Genomic DNA, 16,726 nt, shown 5'->3' with positions numbered 1-16,726 from the left:
CGGGCTCCCCGAGCCGGGGGGGCTGCCCGGGCCACCGGGCCCGTGGTCCGAGCAGCGAGGCCAGTGACAGCACCGTGGAGACCCTGGTCACCCCTTCCTGGTACCCGGGGCAAGGCCAGAGCAGAGGGTTCCACAGCAATGTGGAAAAAGCGGCTGTTGCTACTGATAGGCAGGCAGTCAACTTACAGATATCTTTTTTTTTTTTTTTAATTTATGTCTGTTTTCAGTGATCGTGCTCAGCAGCCGCTTGTGCATAAAATGGTTATTTACAACAATATAGTATTGCTACCGCTAGCACAGCTGGTGGTAGCACACGTAGGAAATTCTGTACGAGTAATTCCTCTGAGATACTTCTTGATGGTATCAGCAAGTCGAAGTTTACCAGGCTTAATTCTATTGTTGCTTCTCAAAATCAGCAATGAAATTAAGTATCTCATTGGTATCCCATTGCTTATTGTAAAGTAAGAGTTTTGGAAAACTTGGAAGAAAGTAGTGTAACAGAGTTCCCCCTCCACAGACTGAAGGTCTTAAGGTAAGGTTTTAATGGTTGAAGAGAGTACAGTTCCCTTTTTGCTGTGGGAAGGGATATGGGAAACTTCACGTCTAGAACACTTAAGCTTTAGCTTTACTCTCTAGCCAGCATTTAAAATGCGGCAGAACACCCTGGTCGTAATTTCACACACAGTTAAGAAAGTGGTTGTATCTGAATTTCTTATTACGTGCAGTTTCTGAGTCTGGCCAGTGACTTCATTCTGTCTTTGTATTGCTCCTGAATAGTAGAATAACTTGGTAAACTGTTAAATCACACATACGCTCCTTGAAATCAGTGTTGACACATTAATAAGGCTACTGTAAACTGAGATTAATTTTGTTGTTCCGATATGTATGTTTGTACCAGACTGTTTCAAGTAGCTCGCTAAAATGCTGCCTCCATTTCCAGTTCCTTTACAAGAGCCAATAAAGAACGCTTCTTGTGTAACAACAGTAAGAGTGAAATTAGTACATCGGGGTTCTTTCTGATAATAAGAACAACTGAGCTTTGCGGGCTTCAGAAATGGTTTGAGGATTGTCTGTATGGCACATCCACCTCTGCACGAAGAATACAATTTGGTTTGGGGTTTGAGTTTGTGTGGGTTTTTTTCCTGTTCTTGGGAGTGGGGAAAAAACTTGTCAAAGGATTTATCATGGTACAGATGTGTGGTCACATCTCGTCTGTCCTGCGAAGTGGAGATGCTGGGAGTTGTGTGGAAAACCTTGATGTCATTGTTGCTATAACTGACACTGGCCCACGGGCTGCAGTAGTTTAGATTTCCAGGATGTATTTTATGCTGATGAGAAGTTAGTTTGTGGGTGGTGGGTCAATAGGTTTCACTTTTTAGTGTTTACACAATCCTGTCGGACACAGAGTAAGCTTTGGTCTGCCCATGAAGTTTTTCTGTTCCCAGTGTGGGGTTTGTGAACCATATACTTTGAATGCTTTATGGACAAAATGAACCTCTGTTTAAATGCAAAATCTATTTTCTAGGTAAACTGAACCTCTGAATCCCTTTTTTTATTCATTAGTCCTTCAGCAGCTATCACGTAGTGTAGCCAACTTTCGCTTGAAAGGTTAATGCTGCAGTTTTACCTGAGGGTGAAGGACGAAAATACAGAATTTCCTAAGTCACACTTCAGGTACTCTGTCACGCTGTCCAACTCCAGACCTGTCTGTGCGATGAGGGGGTGCTTTCTCCATGCGCTGTGTTTCCTAGCGATCACCTTAGCCATCATTTCCTGGGAAAGGTGTTTCTTTTATGTTTCTTTGTGTTCAGGGTTGAACCGGGTAGAAAGTGTGTGGACTTAATGCTTTTATGTAGGAGCAGAATGCAGCTGGGTTGTTGCTACTGCATTTGTATCATGTCCCAGTCGTGAACACAACTCAAAAGCTCAGAATACTGGTTTGCATACTGATTTGTTTTGTTTTTTTTTTTTTTCTTTTTTTGCTTATTGTCCCCATTGCAGAGGGCAGCTTGTCTGAGCAGTGGAACTTGTGTAAGTTTTGTGTCAAATATAGAGTTTAAATTACACGGAACAGTCGAAAAATAATTTTAGAGTTCTAGGGTCGATGCAATCTCCTGAGATCATAGGAAGAGTTTAAAAATAAATGACAAAATACGGCATTAAGATGCAAAGGAAAGCATATATGTGGTAATCACTCCTTACATGAAAGTGTAAGAAATTGGTTTAAAGTAGCGATCAGCAGCCCCAGCCTTGTCATCTTGTGTGTGGTTTGTTTTCACTAACAGCATCACAAAACTTGCTCGCTTCTTCACTTTGTATTTTAGTAATTGCACAGTTTGCCCTCAAAAATGAGAAGAAAAAGTCATAAAGGCAAAAATGGCGTGGTACAAAACTGTATATTAATATTTTTTTTGGCAACTGAGTTAGGTTTGTTAAAATTAATTCCCTCTGTATTGTTGTCCTCAAGCAAAGGTCTTAGTGTTTTGCTTCAGCTTCCACCTGATGGCCAGCACTAGTCCTCTGTACTGGCTGTGGTACCTACTGAATGCCCAGCACCAGTCCTCTTTCCTACTAAGAATACGTTTTTTAATCATTGTTAGCATAGCTTCAGCTGTATGTTTAACGGTTTATAAAACTGCTAAGCTGTAATTCAGTGCTGTGCTGCAGAAGTGCTGGTGGAGCTTTAGTCAGCTAAAGTACGGCATTTCGATTCCATTGTCTTCTGAGGACTTTGCTCTCATTTAAGTGGTGTAATTGTGTCATGGTTAATTGGCAGGTTATTATGATCTAATCGTTTTGGGTTATTTCTCTCTAGGATAGTGCTTTTAATGGTACATCAAGTTTGATAATCGGGTAGCAAACCAAGAGATTCCAGCTTAAGCTTCCTCCCCAAGAGCAGTGATTTCTTGACTCTCTCCAACACGTGTGAGATGATCGGTGTTTAGAGGCCAAGTGTACTTGGCTACACAGCTGAACTTGAAATACCAAATTCAGGGCTGGGAGACTGAAGTCTTGCTTGTAAAGAAATGTCTTTTGTAAGTGCATTCCCAATTTGTATGAAAAACTGGATTTTCCTGATAGGACTGCATTTCTTTTGGGGTTAGGTTCAATTTTTTTTTTGGCAATTAAACAGAAGTTTGTTTCAAAATTAAATACAATTGTAAAAATATAGCTAGGGTTTTTAATACTAGTGTGTCACTGGATCATGGGTTCTCTGCAGTGGCTAGTTAAAACCATTTACAGTTATGAGCTTGATTGTGTTTTATAGGCTTATCTGAATAAAAATACCTTGTACTTTTGCTAGTACAAAGATGTGAAATGCATAGCTGCGTGAGTTACTTTTTATACATGCTCAACACAACTTTTTACATTAAAAATTTATGTTAAGGTCAAAGTTATTAAGGCTGGCAATGGTTCCCTTCAATAAGAAAAAAATATCTTTTCAAACTCCCTCCATTGTTTTCACAAATACTTTGACAAACTATGTTAAACTGGTGTTTTGTGTAGGAGGACAGGATATGGAAGGAAATACACATTTAAAAAAAATAATTCTGGTTCTAAGGACGCTTTCTTAAATAAAGAAAATATTGAAAACCTGAAAGAACTTAAGTGGATGCAGTGTGAGATGGATGCAGCAGTAATGAGTAACTGGTGGTGTGGCTGTTAGTACTACCTCAGCCTTTAATGGAAGAGCTTTTCAGTGTTCGTTTGTGAGCAGCTTCCTCGTAGTCACAGATGTCGGCAGATGGATACTGCTGATTCACTGGTACAGATGATGTGCTGCCTCCACCGAAGCAAAACTACAGTGGACTTTTATAGGAAGGCAGTGCAAATGCCTTAAAACTTGCTAAAGATTGCAGATTTCCAGCCAGGCTGTTTCCTGTTATCATGAATTCAATACTACAGAAAACGAACTCTTTGATTTTTATTTAATGGTGTTGTAATGTTTACTGCTACAGTTTCTATGAAATCCCTTGAATTTCTCCTTGAAGTAAATAAGCTGAAATAAATTTTCATTTTTTATTCCTCTTCAGGCCTTTGCGCAATTTGATGCTGAAGGAGATGGCACCGTCGATGTGGAGAATATGCTGGAGGCTCTCAAGAATTCTAGTGGAGCTAATCTTCAAGGGGAGCTTAGCCATGTAATCAGGCAACTGCAAGCTTGTTCACTAGTTCCAGGTATGAGAACAGGGGACGAAACAAATGGTTTCCCAAGTCCTGCCCCATATAAGGAGTGCTGCTTCAATAAATTGTTTTAATAGCGTTGTTTGTCCTAATCTTCTCAACATTACAGTCCAAGTCATTCTCGCTTCTCTAGTGTCACACAAATGAAGTTGCCGTAAATTAAAAATTTCCCGTAATTACGTCCATCTAACTTACAGAAAATAGTTCCTTGCAAAATTTTGGTGAGTGCTGAGCTAATGCAGCCTTATACGCAGTAACTGGAGGAATAAATCCTCCACTGAGTCTGTTTCAGGTGATGAGTCATATACTTTATTATTATTATATTGTTATTTAGCATTTGAAATCCTGCTAAAACATAATTCACGTTTTATAGCATATAGTTTGGAAAGTGTCAGTTTCCAGAATTTGATGTGTGGGATAAGTATCAGTTACTGGCTTTCCTTCCAAGCTTTTGATGATAAGTGGCTAAAGGGGATTTGCCTTAGAGGATCAGACAAGAAGTGTTAGAATTGGCTAATAGACAAGTCGGAGGAGGGAACTCTATGGGGTAGGATTCTGTCCATTTAATGCTCTGCGATTCAGACTTCCACTGTTCAGGGGCTGAAACTTCGTATGAAGTCGGTGGAAAGCGTTAGGCGCCTCTTTGGGAATAATCTGCAACGCCAATGCGAAATGCTTAGTGTAGCTCGGGGCGAGTGGTCTGAGTACACCAGCTCGTTAGCCAAGCAGCATCTCTTTCACCCGGGTATTGAAGGTAGGAGCTTGGAACTTTTAGGACAGCAAAATAAGCATAAGAACTAAGATTTTTGGTGATTGTTTTGAAAACCTTCAGGCATTTCAGGTAACTGGCAAAAAATAATTGTCTGCACCTTTCACAGTCCTGCTGCAAAGGCTGCAGATTTGAGCTAATTCATGTGGTGGAATGTAGTTCCAATATTGGCTCCGGTGCTTAATTTGGATTTACCTAGTAATGAGATGTAGAGGCGGAAATGACGACTCGGTCAAGTCAGATGCTGCAACAAAGACAGAAATGATGTCTCTTTCTAGGTTTTATTGATATATTTTCCGAATCAAAAGAGCGTCTTGGTCTTCATGCTTCAATGATACTGAGATTCTTGCACCGGAATCGGATTTCTAGTACTGCCATCCCTTACCCAGTGCTGGAGTACTTCAACAACATCTGCACTATGCGGTCTTCTGTGTTGAAGGATTCTTTAGATCGACTTCTCCTAAAAGAGAGAGGTATGTAGTATCTTCCCTTTTTTTCAGGATGGCAGTGTAACCATAACTTGAAGATGAAATAAAAAACTTTTTCTGTTTAATCTTTAAACTTTAACAGGCGTGACTTTTTATGAAGGCAGTCTGCATGTTTCTGTGTGCCTTTTTGCTTTTATTGTATTTCAGATGAGACTGTCCTGGTGGTCTCCCTAGAGGGAGGGCCCCTTTTCTTCACAGCTTGACCTGATACTTTCAGATCTCTGCACTTTTATTGAAACAGATCAAGTTACGTGGGGCAACAGTCTGCTTTGTCTCTTCCCTAGAATAGCTGAATGGAGGTTTTCTCCATCACATTTTACTTTTTCCTCTCATCTGTTTGTATTTTGGAATCATAATAATAATAAAGCACTGATGAGGCCGGTAGTGGAAAGAGCCTCTTGAACTCCAGGCAAAGTAGGTGTTTTCAAACTGCAAGGGGTAGATTGAGATTATTGTGACTTCATCTGAAATGAAACTTTTCTGTCTTCTAGGTTCTATCAGAAACACTTCTTCAGGATTTGTTTTCTGTGCCAACAAGTTAATTTATATGAGATAATTATTATAAAGGTATCATAATTCTAAAAAAAAAAAAAAGATTGTTATGGGTGATTTGTTTTCTTTGCAGAATACCCCAGTGACTTGAATGGTAATCAGGAGTTGGACAAACTGAAGTCTGTCACAAAGTGCTACACTCACATAGAAACCTCATCCAATTCCGCCGATATTGACAAGATGACAAATGGAGAAACTACATCCTTCTGGCAGTCAGATGGGAGTGCTCGCTCACATTGGATACGGTGAGCAACACCGCAACGTGCAGCTGAGTTGAGGAAGAGTTAGTCCTTAGGTTTTACAGCCAGTGGGTTGTAATTGCAAAAAATTATGGAATTAACAAGTGACACATGAATGTAGTTGAAAGCAGAAGTCATTAATCTCTGCATAAAGTTTAAAGGCCTAATCACCAAGCGAAAGCGTTCACATGTCAAATGCATCATCTTCCATGCTGCCACATACCCTTGTTTTTGTAGCTAAGCTTTCCAAACTGCAAACTGGTTAGTACTTGAATAGAATCTCCTTGCCACTGTCTAGAAAGTTGCTGCTCCATGAAACAGAAATATGTAGTGGTTTTTCAGTAGGAGGTATAGAATGTGTAATTTAAAAAAAAAAAAACAAAACCCCAAAAAACCCAACAAAAACCAACCAAACAAAAAACCCCCCAAAAAATCAACCCGAAACCAACCCCCTCATTTTGGTCATTATTGACACTATATTTTTATTCCTGAGGAATGAGTTCTCAGTTGAAAAGCTGAACAATAGAAATTTCCACATTCTTACTATCTAAACGAACTAAACTATCTTTTAAGTTAATTGCAAGTCGTCTAACTTGTCCACCATGATACAGCGTTGGTGATGCTTGTGAAGCGCTGGGTAATTTCCAGTGGATTTTTTTGTGTTTGTAGAAGTGGAAACTGGGTGAAGCTTAGCTAGAAGTGAAGTGCTTGGCTTGTCTTCCCTTTGCAAGAACTGTTTTATCTTTGCCTTGCAGTTTAAAGATGAAACCAGATGTTGTTTTAAGACATCTGTCCATTGCGGTGGCAGCTAATGACCAGAGTTACATGCCACAGCAAGTTACAGTGGCAGTGGGGAGGAATGCCAGCAGTCTTCAGGAGGTCCGAGACGTTCACATTCCAAGCAATATCACTGGCTACGTAACACTGTTGGAAAACGCTAACATTAGTCAGATGTGTGAGTTAATAAAGATACCATTGGTATATTGTTTTGCTGCTGCTTTGAAGGTCGATCATAGAATGGTGTGTTGAAATGTCGGTCGTTAGAGCAGAAACTTTTGACCTCCTCCTTGGGTCAGAGAAATTGTTTTAATTGTAGTTTAATTTCTAGCTTATAAGAGAGTCTTCTGAGTCTTTCTCGTGGCATCTATCTAACTTGGGCTAAGGGATGAAGAGCTGAAATGACTGAAGATGCAGTTTTAGCCTCTCAATTTGAAGGCACTGGGCAATTTTAAAATATCTTTGCTTGCGCAGTGAAAGCATATGTTGGATAATAGTATCTAGCAAAAAATCTGCTTCTGAGCAACATTTTCCTTTTTTGTTAGCAAAACTCTGAAGCTGGTCAGATGATTTTTGTAAAGCAGGTTTTATGCTAAGGATTTTTAAGTAGTGTTATTTTTAAGTCTGCTAGATGTGTGGGTGCTATATTGGAATCCATCGGAGGAAAGCTGCTCCTTCCTAAGATGGTTTCTGTTCAAATAGGCACTTTTCACTAAGTTGAGCTTTTGACTGCCACAGAAGCGTTGCTCAGAAGTAACTAGGACAATGTTATAAAGTGGTCAAGAACTTACGTGAAAATTTTCATGTAACTTAAAACTCTGCTTTTAAGCTTTACTCTTTCCCTGTCTTCTCCACTACCAATCCCAAGATACTTTCTATGTATGTGGGTGGAAAGGTATTGGTGAAATAGTCTATAATCTGTTTTCCGCTTTGAGGGTCTCTTATTGCTTTTTTCCGGATTTCTAGCTGTGCGATATGTAATGGATTGATTGCATAAGCCATTCAGAGGCTAAATTTTCCAAATCGTAGGGTGCATGGTGAAGAAACACATGTATAGTTGTCTATATGTGGGAGTACTGTTACATATCTGCTGCTATTTTTCTAAGAAGTTTTGCAGTAATTATTGTTTTGGCTATCTGGATTCTTCTAGATCTAATCCAGCAGAAGAAATGAGGAAAAAAAATTTCTATTTTATGTTTTGACAGATGTACAGATAAACATCAAGCGTTGCCTTAGTGATGGGTGTGACACTAGAATCCATGGACTCAGGGCTGTTGGTTATCAAAGAGTTAAGAAGGTGGGCGTCTCTGTGTGCGATGCTTCAGCTATCTGGTACTGGTCTCTGCTGACCTCTCTGGTAACAGCCTCCATGGAAACAAATCCAGCATTCGTTCACACTATTTTACAAAATACTCAGTAAGTACTAAACTTCCATGGTGTGTGACTTATTTAGTTATATATTTAATACTTCCAGCTTCAGGCAACTGATCTCCCTTGTGTAACTGGTTTCCACTCCCTCCGTTGAGGTGTTTAAACATCTTTTTAGCTATCACACTGTTTAAATTTTGATATTTCTCTTTTATCCATTTGCACATACTAGAACCAGGGTAATTCTCCCAGCTGTTGGATCTAATTTAGTTGTTAAGCCATGACAGAATGGACACTGAAAAATGTTTTTCACCTATCCTTTGGCTTGTAATATTTTTGAGAAACCTAAAATTAATTAATCTTCTTTGTTAATATTACTGATTATAAATAATGGACAGCTTCCACTTATGAAAGGAGCTTAATTAGGCTTAATTTTCAGCAAATACCTGACATGTAGTGCCTTGTCGTGCATTACATGGGGATATAGTCGGTTATATGCAATATCTCTGTGCAGACGTTTGGTTTTGGTGATTGTCTGTGTAACGTTTCCTTGTTTGGCTGCGAAACACTTCTGCTCGATGTCTTGAAGGATTGGAATCCTAATAAAATTGCTACACGCCCACATCAACTTTTATAGAGCTCAGTTACCATGATGCCACCACTTAAGAGCACTGCCGTCATAACCGTAATGACTACTGTAGGCTAAAGTCCTTTAAGCCTATCCTTAATTTGTGTCATCTGTGAAACCACTTTAAATAACTTTATACGTGCTTACTTCAGGTTCGTAGTTCTGAGCTTTACTAAAATTGAGAGCCTTCAGTCTTGCTACACTTTGGATATTTGTTAGAAATATAACATGGATCCTGAGCTAATAAAGCCTAAACAAGTTACGAAGTCTCGACTAAAAATATGCATTGAGGAATTACAAATTCAGTGGTTAGAATTATAAAGTTAAAACGCAAACTTTAGTATTGGTTAGAATGACTTTGAAACCGCTTAAGAATTCTTATTTTCTGGGATTATTACGGTATCCTAGGAAATCAAAGACGAATTCTCATCTGAGCTAACAGGTTTCTCTCGTGGTTTCTGTAATTGTTCTGAAAGAATTTAGTAGCAATTTTCCCTTTATTAACAGGCTTTTACTCAATTCTAGAACTGTTTAAGTGAAGCAGTACTTATCAGTACTAAGCTATTTCTAATGCTGTCACAGATTTAATTGAAGCCCCCTTGATTTATTTGTCTCATTAAATCTGAGATAATGAGGCTGAGATTCGAGATTACGTAGCAGTCGTTGAACTTTCCCCACCTAGAACACAATACTGTTTTTACCTTTCAAACAGGTTCGCTGGGTAAACAGATTTTCTGCATTCAGAATCTATTCGTAGAGACCTACTCATATAACGCATGAAGATTCAAATACCTAATTAATTTTAGAAGGCTTTGTTCTCTGATTCTGTCAGGGTTTCTGATGTTATATTCTGTCCTTTTTACTAGGAAAGCACTGCAACACATGCCACCTCTATCCCTAACGCCGGGCTCTACAGATTTTTCAAGCTTCTTATCTCCAAATGTTTTGGAAGAAGTCGATAGCTTCCTTATAAGAATAACAAGGTGAGGTTCTGTTGATGTATTTTGACGTAGTGGAAAAGAAGAATTTGTAGTGGTTTAGAAGAATTTGCATAGGAAACTTATCTCATTTTTACTCACCTGCTTTTCTTACAGTATCTTGAAAAATTCAGAGACATTAAGAAACAGGCACATTAGATTTTTCCATGTGCGCATTAGTTGTCTTTATTTAAAACCAAAGTCCTGAGTTTTCTTTTCGTACTGTTGTATTTTTTTCCCTCCCCAGTTGTTGTACTACTCCAGAGGTTGAACTTACACTCTTGGCCTTTGCCTTAGCCCGGGGGAGTGTCGCTAAAGTGATAAGTTCCCTTTGTACAATCACCGATCATCTGGACACTCCATACAAGGCTTCATCCCTTATCGCTTCCATGGCAACAGTCAGACAGAACCTGCTCTATAAATACGGTAAATGAGTAATTGTTGGATCCGTTACTGTATGTACTTAAGACAATATGCAGCTTTGAGTTGTTTTACTCGTACTGCTGGGGTTTAAAACCATAGAAGACTTCCAAATTAACATCTCTTACCAAGAAGATGCAGCCTGTGAAGCTGAACTGCCCTAAAAGTTGGTGATTAGATCAGCTTTCTCTGATCTAAGAAGTGAACCGGGTGGCATCATTTTGAGGGAGAGAACATGAACTTTGTAGATAGTGGCCCCTGTGTCAAGATGGTGATAGTGTTTGTATAGTATAAAAGGCAAATGACATCAAGTATTTTTATTCTTCTGATAACACACTTAACTTTTTGTGTGTTTAGCCTCAGTAAGTGGTCTCTCTTGCAGACATGCGTGTGCGCAAATTTTAATGTGTTTTAAATGTAATGTCATTAGCATCTGTTAACAGTTCTTTATTTTCACTTTTATAAATCACTCTGAGTATGTTGTAAGTGTGGAGCTGTGCATGGTCTGGCACAAGGCGTAAGATTTTGCTGTATGGACTGTACTTGTTTGATAAATCTGTATTTTCTCAAGTGTTAACTTCTGAGAAGTTTTTTCTTCTGAGAATTTTTCCCTTTGTTTGCCTTTTAGTAGGTTTTGCCGGGATTCCTTGGTTTGTGCCAAAGAGTATGTTAATTATTTTATAATTATAGTATTAGTATTAACTTTCAAAAGGTTTGAAAATTCTTTCATTTTTCCCAGAGTAGCTCCTGCTTTTTGCAAGACAAAAGTGGTATTTCATACATTGTGAATTGCAAAGTATGCAAACAGTTGAGAGAAGGTTCTTTGTCACAATTTTCGTTGTCCTCTGTCCATACCTAAACCTTTAGCTATGTTAGATTACCGTATCTCTTATATGACAGTTTCTTCCTCTTTTTTTTTTTTTTTTTTTTTGGTCGTCTGGCAATGGTAAAAAGCTCATAATGTTGTAAGGTTTCTTTCATTAGTTTTCTGTGTGAAGAACTTAAAACTGGAAAATAGGCTTTTTATTTTATGAATTTGATAAACCTGTTAATTTTCTTATTTAGGAAAACCATTACGGCTGACTCTGCAAGCATGTGATGTGAAGGGAAAAGAAGATAAATCAGGGCCTGAAAACCTCCTTGTAGAGCCGTGGACTGGGGACGGTAAGAGCCCAGACTTAAAATCCAGACTATTCAACCAGAAGCGAAGGCTGTTAACAAGGCTATGGTTCTGTTGCATATGTATCTACATATATTCGGTGCTACCAACAATAATTCTCCCCACTCCCCCCAACAATATATAAATTCTGTTTTCCAACAAGGTGGATTTCTCAGGAGCCCGCTTATTGTAATACCTAAACAAACAAAGAAATGAGTGGACTCGGGGGAGAATTATTGATATTCTGTGTGGAAGTCAGCAATGAGCTGTCACAAAGAAAATTATACTAGAGCACATTTTGTGGGTTGAAGTCATGAATCATCCACTGCCAGTTTCCCAAATATTGATGGCGAGATATGGTAGAAATCACTGAAATTTTCAGAGACTGTATGTAACTCTAATTCTCCTTTATAGCCCGTCTTTGTTAATGCAATGTTTTTATGTACTTGATACAACCTAAAGAAAGAGGTTTGTGTTTCTTGACCTCCTTTTTCAATGAAATACCACCTAATCTTTTTTAAAAAAATTCTGTATTGTCTTGTGCAGTGCTACTGGTAAATGAAAGTTATTGTGGCAGGCAATCGGGCACGTTCCAAATGCTTATTTTACCCCTTTGTTTGCTCACGTGTAGCGTTTGATTTTATTCTTTAGTTATTTTGTGGATTGTCTTCGGTTGTTTTATGGATCACAGTTTGGGGAACAATGAATCATATCAGTGAATAGAGCCACAAGCCAAAGTAGTATTTGTGAGTTTATTAATAACCTTTAATGGGGAAACACTCTTGAAATTGCTGCAGATACTGCAGCCCCAGAGAGACGCTGGCTGGAGACACCAGCGTTTGCTCTTTGGGAGCATATACTAACATGATACAGTCGTCTTACTCGTCTTTTACGCTCTTATTTGGAAACATTTCCTATTGAGCGTTTCACTTGAAAAGCGTTGTGTTCTTGTTCCCTCCTTTAGTCCACAACCTTAGTGTTCTCTTTCAAACAGCTTGCACTAGCAACCCTTCCAACCTCATTCCGTTCCCACCGCTGCTTTAGGTTTTCTTACTGAAACTGGGAAGACCAGAGCAAGTATCATTCTTTCTACTGGAACTGAATCTGCATTTCAAGTGACACAAATTAGAATAAAGGTACGTAGTTCCTCTGTGCTTTTCAAGTAGGAGAATTGCTTTTTTCCCCCTAATGGTAGAGTTGAATTAGAATTTTTTTTTGTATGAACAGAAATTTTAAATTAGTCATGCAATAATGTTATTTTGGGGTTTTACTTTTATGTAAGTCACAGGGAACTTGAGGAAATGGAGGTCTTAAATTCTTTCAGGGTACCACAAGCATGTAGTAAAACATTTATTTTCTGTTGCTTTTGTCTTTCTCTTGTAACATACTCAAGCCAGTGAGCCTTGGGTGTATGGTTTCTCTCTGAAGTGTATGTATTTATTTGTAGGATTATATACCTTATACTTAAAATAATTTTTCAACTCTGTGAATAGCGGATTTCAAGATATACAGCATGTGAGTTCAGTTTCAAATTCTTTTTAGAGACATCAGTGTAATTTGAACACTTGACGTGATTTTATCTGGTTTGAAAGCAAGGTCTTGGGATTAAATCATGGCCAGGACAAAACTTTCTGCAGCTGTATTTATTTATTTATTTATTTACTTAAGACAAATCAGTAGTTTTAATTCCTGGAACAAGGATATATATTTCAGTGTCAAAGAGAATTAAATGTGGATGGATTTCTGATAAGTAAATTCTCATTGGAGCTGGAGAGGCAGCTGAGCTGTTTTGCAGTGTCGTGATACTGGGATATGTAACTTTAGTTTTGTTCGGTTTTTTAAAATTAAAGTATACAAAATTAGGATTAATGTGTGTATTGTAGTTAATATTAGGGTGGTAGCAGCGTGATAAATGTGGCAGATACTAACCACGTACATGATCCTGGTTCAGTGACGTACAAAAGTTTTCATAACAATTCTCTCAACAATTTCATAACAACTCTCTAAACGTGTTTCATTTTTCTTTAGGTAAAAAGTGCAATTCCAGAGATCAGCATTGTCAGGGTTTAGTTGCTTCCTTTTTCTGTGAAAGCAACAGCTTCTTTTATTGCCAGCTTTTTAAGACTGGATTTGTTCTTTTAGGTCCGAAGAGGTGCCATTGGGGCCCAGTGTGGGCTGGTGTTTGCGTATAACAGTGCTTCGGAGAAGTTCCACGCAGAGGAACACTTCAAAAGATTTGAAAGCTATGACAAATGGAAGCTGCAGGAATTCAAACAATTTGTAAAAAACAGGTATAGGTGGACTGTTTTGCAATGAATACATGGAAGATAAATGCTGTATTAGATCTTTTTGCAATGCCACTTGAACTACTGAGAATTGTCCCAAATGACTTAAAAATGGTGCATCGTTTAATTGTTACTTGTTTGATTTTAATGAGCCTCAATGTTATGTGTTTGAGGAAATGCGTATATAGCTGTTGTTTTCAACCCTTGATTTAAAGACCTTTTTAAAAAGGGATATAACAAAACAAGCTTTCTACTTGAGATGCAGAGCACTGGTAACAGAAACAATCTGTAGGAAGATCATATGTTAATTAACTTTTATTAAATTACTTTCTCAGAACTGTTGTTTAAGAGTTGAGGGGAGGTTAGGGACCATGACTAAAAAGATTTCCTTAAATTTTCTTACCTTGCGCGTGATAGAGTTTGGGTATGTGGAAGTTTCTTTTGTCTCTCTTCTCATCTTTATATCCAGAACATGCTAAAAATATTTTGGTAGGCTATCAACAGCCTTGCGGTTTTCTAAACTCTATTTTTTTACAAAGCTTGTTACATTCTTTTATACGTAGAAGCAGTTGTTTGTGTGATGATTTGGGAGATGATGATCCTATTGGCTGGTTTGAAGTGGAAGAAGAATGGGATGAAGTTGATGTCAAAATGCAGCAATGCAGAATTTCCCAAGTAAGAAACCGTGAAAATCCATTTTCCCAGTCACAGTGAGCAGAGGCTTGTCTCTGGGCTTTGTTGTAATCCCAGGTGAAATAAACATGACTCTCTTTTTTGTGGAAGAACTCTTCTGGGTAGATGTAAAAATCGCCAGGCTTCTAGTTAAGTGAATGATGCAACTTTTGTCCTCTGAGTTCTGCTCTTTTTCTCTGTACGTACACGTATATAGCTGTAGGTAAATGGTCCTTCAAGATCAAATTTAATGCAAAATTACGTGGTTATGCACAGAGTAGTGGTTTTATCACGAGCAAATATTTCTAAAAAGGATGAATGATTGTTGCTTTGTTCTAATATATATATGAATTAACTACTGCGTAGTTACAGCATTTATTCTTTCAGAGCCAGGTTCTTCAACTCTTGTTTTAACAGAAAAAAATGACTAAGCAGTTCCATCAGTTAGGGTGATTTCGTTGAAGAACGTGGGACTTTTCTGTTTCAAGAGTGGCAGAATATGGGTTTTGATTTGTAGTGCTTAAGTGGGGAAATTTGCTTTCCAGGCCCTGCGTTTATCTTGTTTCTGGCGGGATCTTTTGTGTAGTTCCCCAGTCCTTTTCTGTCCTGTGGAAATTAGCAGAAGTGGTGCACGGTTATAAGTCAACTGGGAATCTTTCTAAACCGGTCACTGCTTGCTGAGACGTTCCGCTGTTGTCTGTGTAACCCTTAGTCCCCGAGACTTGTGAGTGTGTAGTTACTAAGTACATTTGGGTGGCAGATTTGCTGTTCCCTTCAGCTTTGCGTTCTGTACCTCGCTGTGGACAGACTGCATAAAAGTATGTTTTAAATATTATATATTGATCCTCTGCTTGCTTTTAAATGCAGCTAATAATTTTTTAACCTGCAAAAATGCTGTAACTATTGAGCCAAGGAACAGAGTATGCAGAATGACTGAAACTGATAATGAATTAACTAACTTTGCAGATGCTTGTAGAGGTCACAGAACCATCACTGTGACTTTTTGGATGTGGGGAGAGCTCAAGCTTAGCCTGAATCTCAAGATCGGTATTTTAAACTTCTGGGGGTGATTGACAGGGAATAAGGCTTGCCCCCCTTACGCCACCAGCAGTCTCCTCACGTATGCGCGCTCGTGTCTTTTAAAAGCCAAATTTGTACTAACTTTTAAAACAAATCTTATGCTTATATTCTTCCAGTACTTGATGATAAAGTTCTTGTGCACAAGACAAGACACAGCAGAACGGCTCGGAGTTCAAGGCCTGAACGTTCTTGGCTATCTTCGGCCAATGCGAGCCGAGCCCAACAGGAGTATGAACTGCTTACAGTGCAGGAGGAGTGATGACGATACCGTTTGTGGCACAACTCTTCTCCTGAAGACACTTCATTTTATCCAGCAGCTGGCACAGGACCTGGTATTTTCACTTGGTTCTTTTTAAGCATGTATTTACCATGCTAAAAGTAATACGGCTATGCTAACAGTAATTGTGCCTGGATAAGGTACTAGTGACTTAAAACCATCCTCTGGAGGGAAAAAAAAATGGTTTCTGGAAAATAGCATTCTGTGTATGTTTACTGAAGTTGACTAGGAATATGCACACTTTGGGTCCAGAAGAGAGTTAAGAACCATTTTTCAGCATCAAGTTACAATGGTGGGTGAAGCAGATGCAACCGAAGGATGCTCTGCTGTCTGTTAGGTAACGTAGCTATTTCCGAAGCAAGCATGGGGGAAAGTCCTTAGAGAAGTAGCTAGAAAAGCTGCAGAGACTAAAACGTCCTCTCTTTATCTGAAATAATTCTGTAAATATCTAGGGTGAGATGTATACAATTGAGAGACGTGGCTGGTATGTGCTGATATATGTCAGCATGATGTACCCTATTTTTGAGGATACATGTCAAAATTGTTTCTTATTCATACAGTGCATGCATCTCTACCTTTTCAGCTTCGATTTTTGAACCATGGGCAGTCTTATTCTGGCTGTTACTTACTTTGAATCAAATTAGGTGAAGAGGTAGAGGCTGCAAAGTCTTTTGGTGGTGGAGGACAGGGATGGGGGACTAGACATCTGGAGAGAGGAGAGAGAGCCCCTATTAGTGGCTCTGTGAAGGGGAAGGTTTCAGCATGAACCATTGCATTTAGACAGTGGAATATCCATGAAAGAACTTATACTGCAATTCACGTTAGCTGCAAATTTATAGGAAACTAGGCC

The 16,726-nt window shown here is 38.7% G+C and overlaps 1 protein-coding gene across 3 annotated transcripts in view; it reads left to right on the top strand.

Moving 5' to 3' along the window:
• Positions 1-16,726, top strand: part of ZZEF1 (zinc finger ZZ-type and EF-hand domain containing 1) — a 60,099-nt gene that overhangs the window by 693 nt on the left and 42,680 nt on the right. For 2 of the 3 annotated variants that reach the window (XM_063340597.1, XM_063340596.1), the window contains exons 2-13: positions 4,035-4,179; positions 5,233-5,427; positions 6,068-6,239; positions 6,989-7,188; positions 8,216-8,426; positions 9,873-9,989; positions 10,231-10,409; positions 11,469-11,567; positions 12,607-12,698; positions 13,705-13,853; positions 14,387-14,522; positions 15,716-15,931. In XM_063340597.1, the coding sequence (XP_063196667.1) occupies positions 4,035-4,179; positions 5,233-5,427; positions 6,068-6,239; positions 6,989-7,188; positions 8,216-8,426; positions 9,873-9,989; positions 10,231-10,409; positions 11,469-11,567; positions 12,607-12,698; positions 13,705-13,853; positions 14,387-14,522; positions 15,716-15,931 (1,911 nt within the window). The remainder of the gene's footprint in view (positions 1-4,034; positions 4,180-5,232; positions 5,428-6,067; positions 6,240-6,988; positions 7,189-8,215; positions 8,427-9,872; positions 9,990-10,230; positions 10,410-11,468; positions 11,568-12,606; positions 12,699-13,704; positions 13,854-14,386; positions 14,523-15,715; positions 15,932-16,726) is intronic. The other variant, XM_063340598.1, reaches the window with a different exon arrangement.

This window comes from Chroicocephalus ridibundus, chromosome 7 (assembly GCF_963924245.1).
Source record: "Chroicocephalus ridibundus chromosome 7, bChrRid1.1, whole genome shotgun sequence".
NCBI classification, from domain to species: domain Eukaryota; kingdom Metazoa; phylum Chordata; class Aves; order Charadriiformes; family Laridae; genus Chroicocephalus; species Chroicocephalus ridibundus.
Note: the sequence above shows the minus strand (reverse complement) of the source record. Positions and strands in the feature narration are given on the sequence as shown.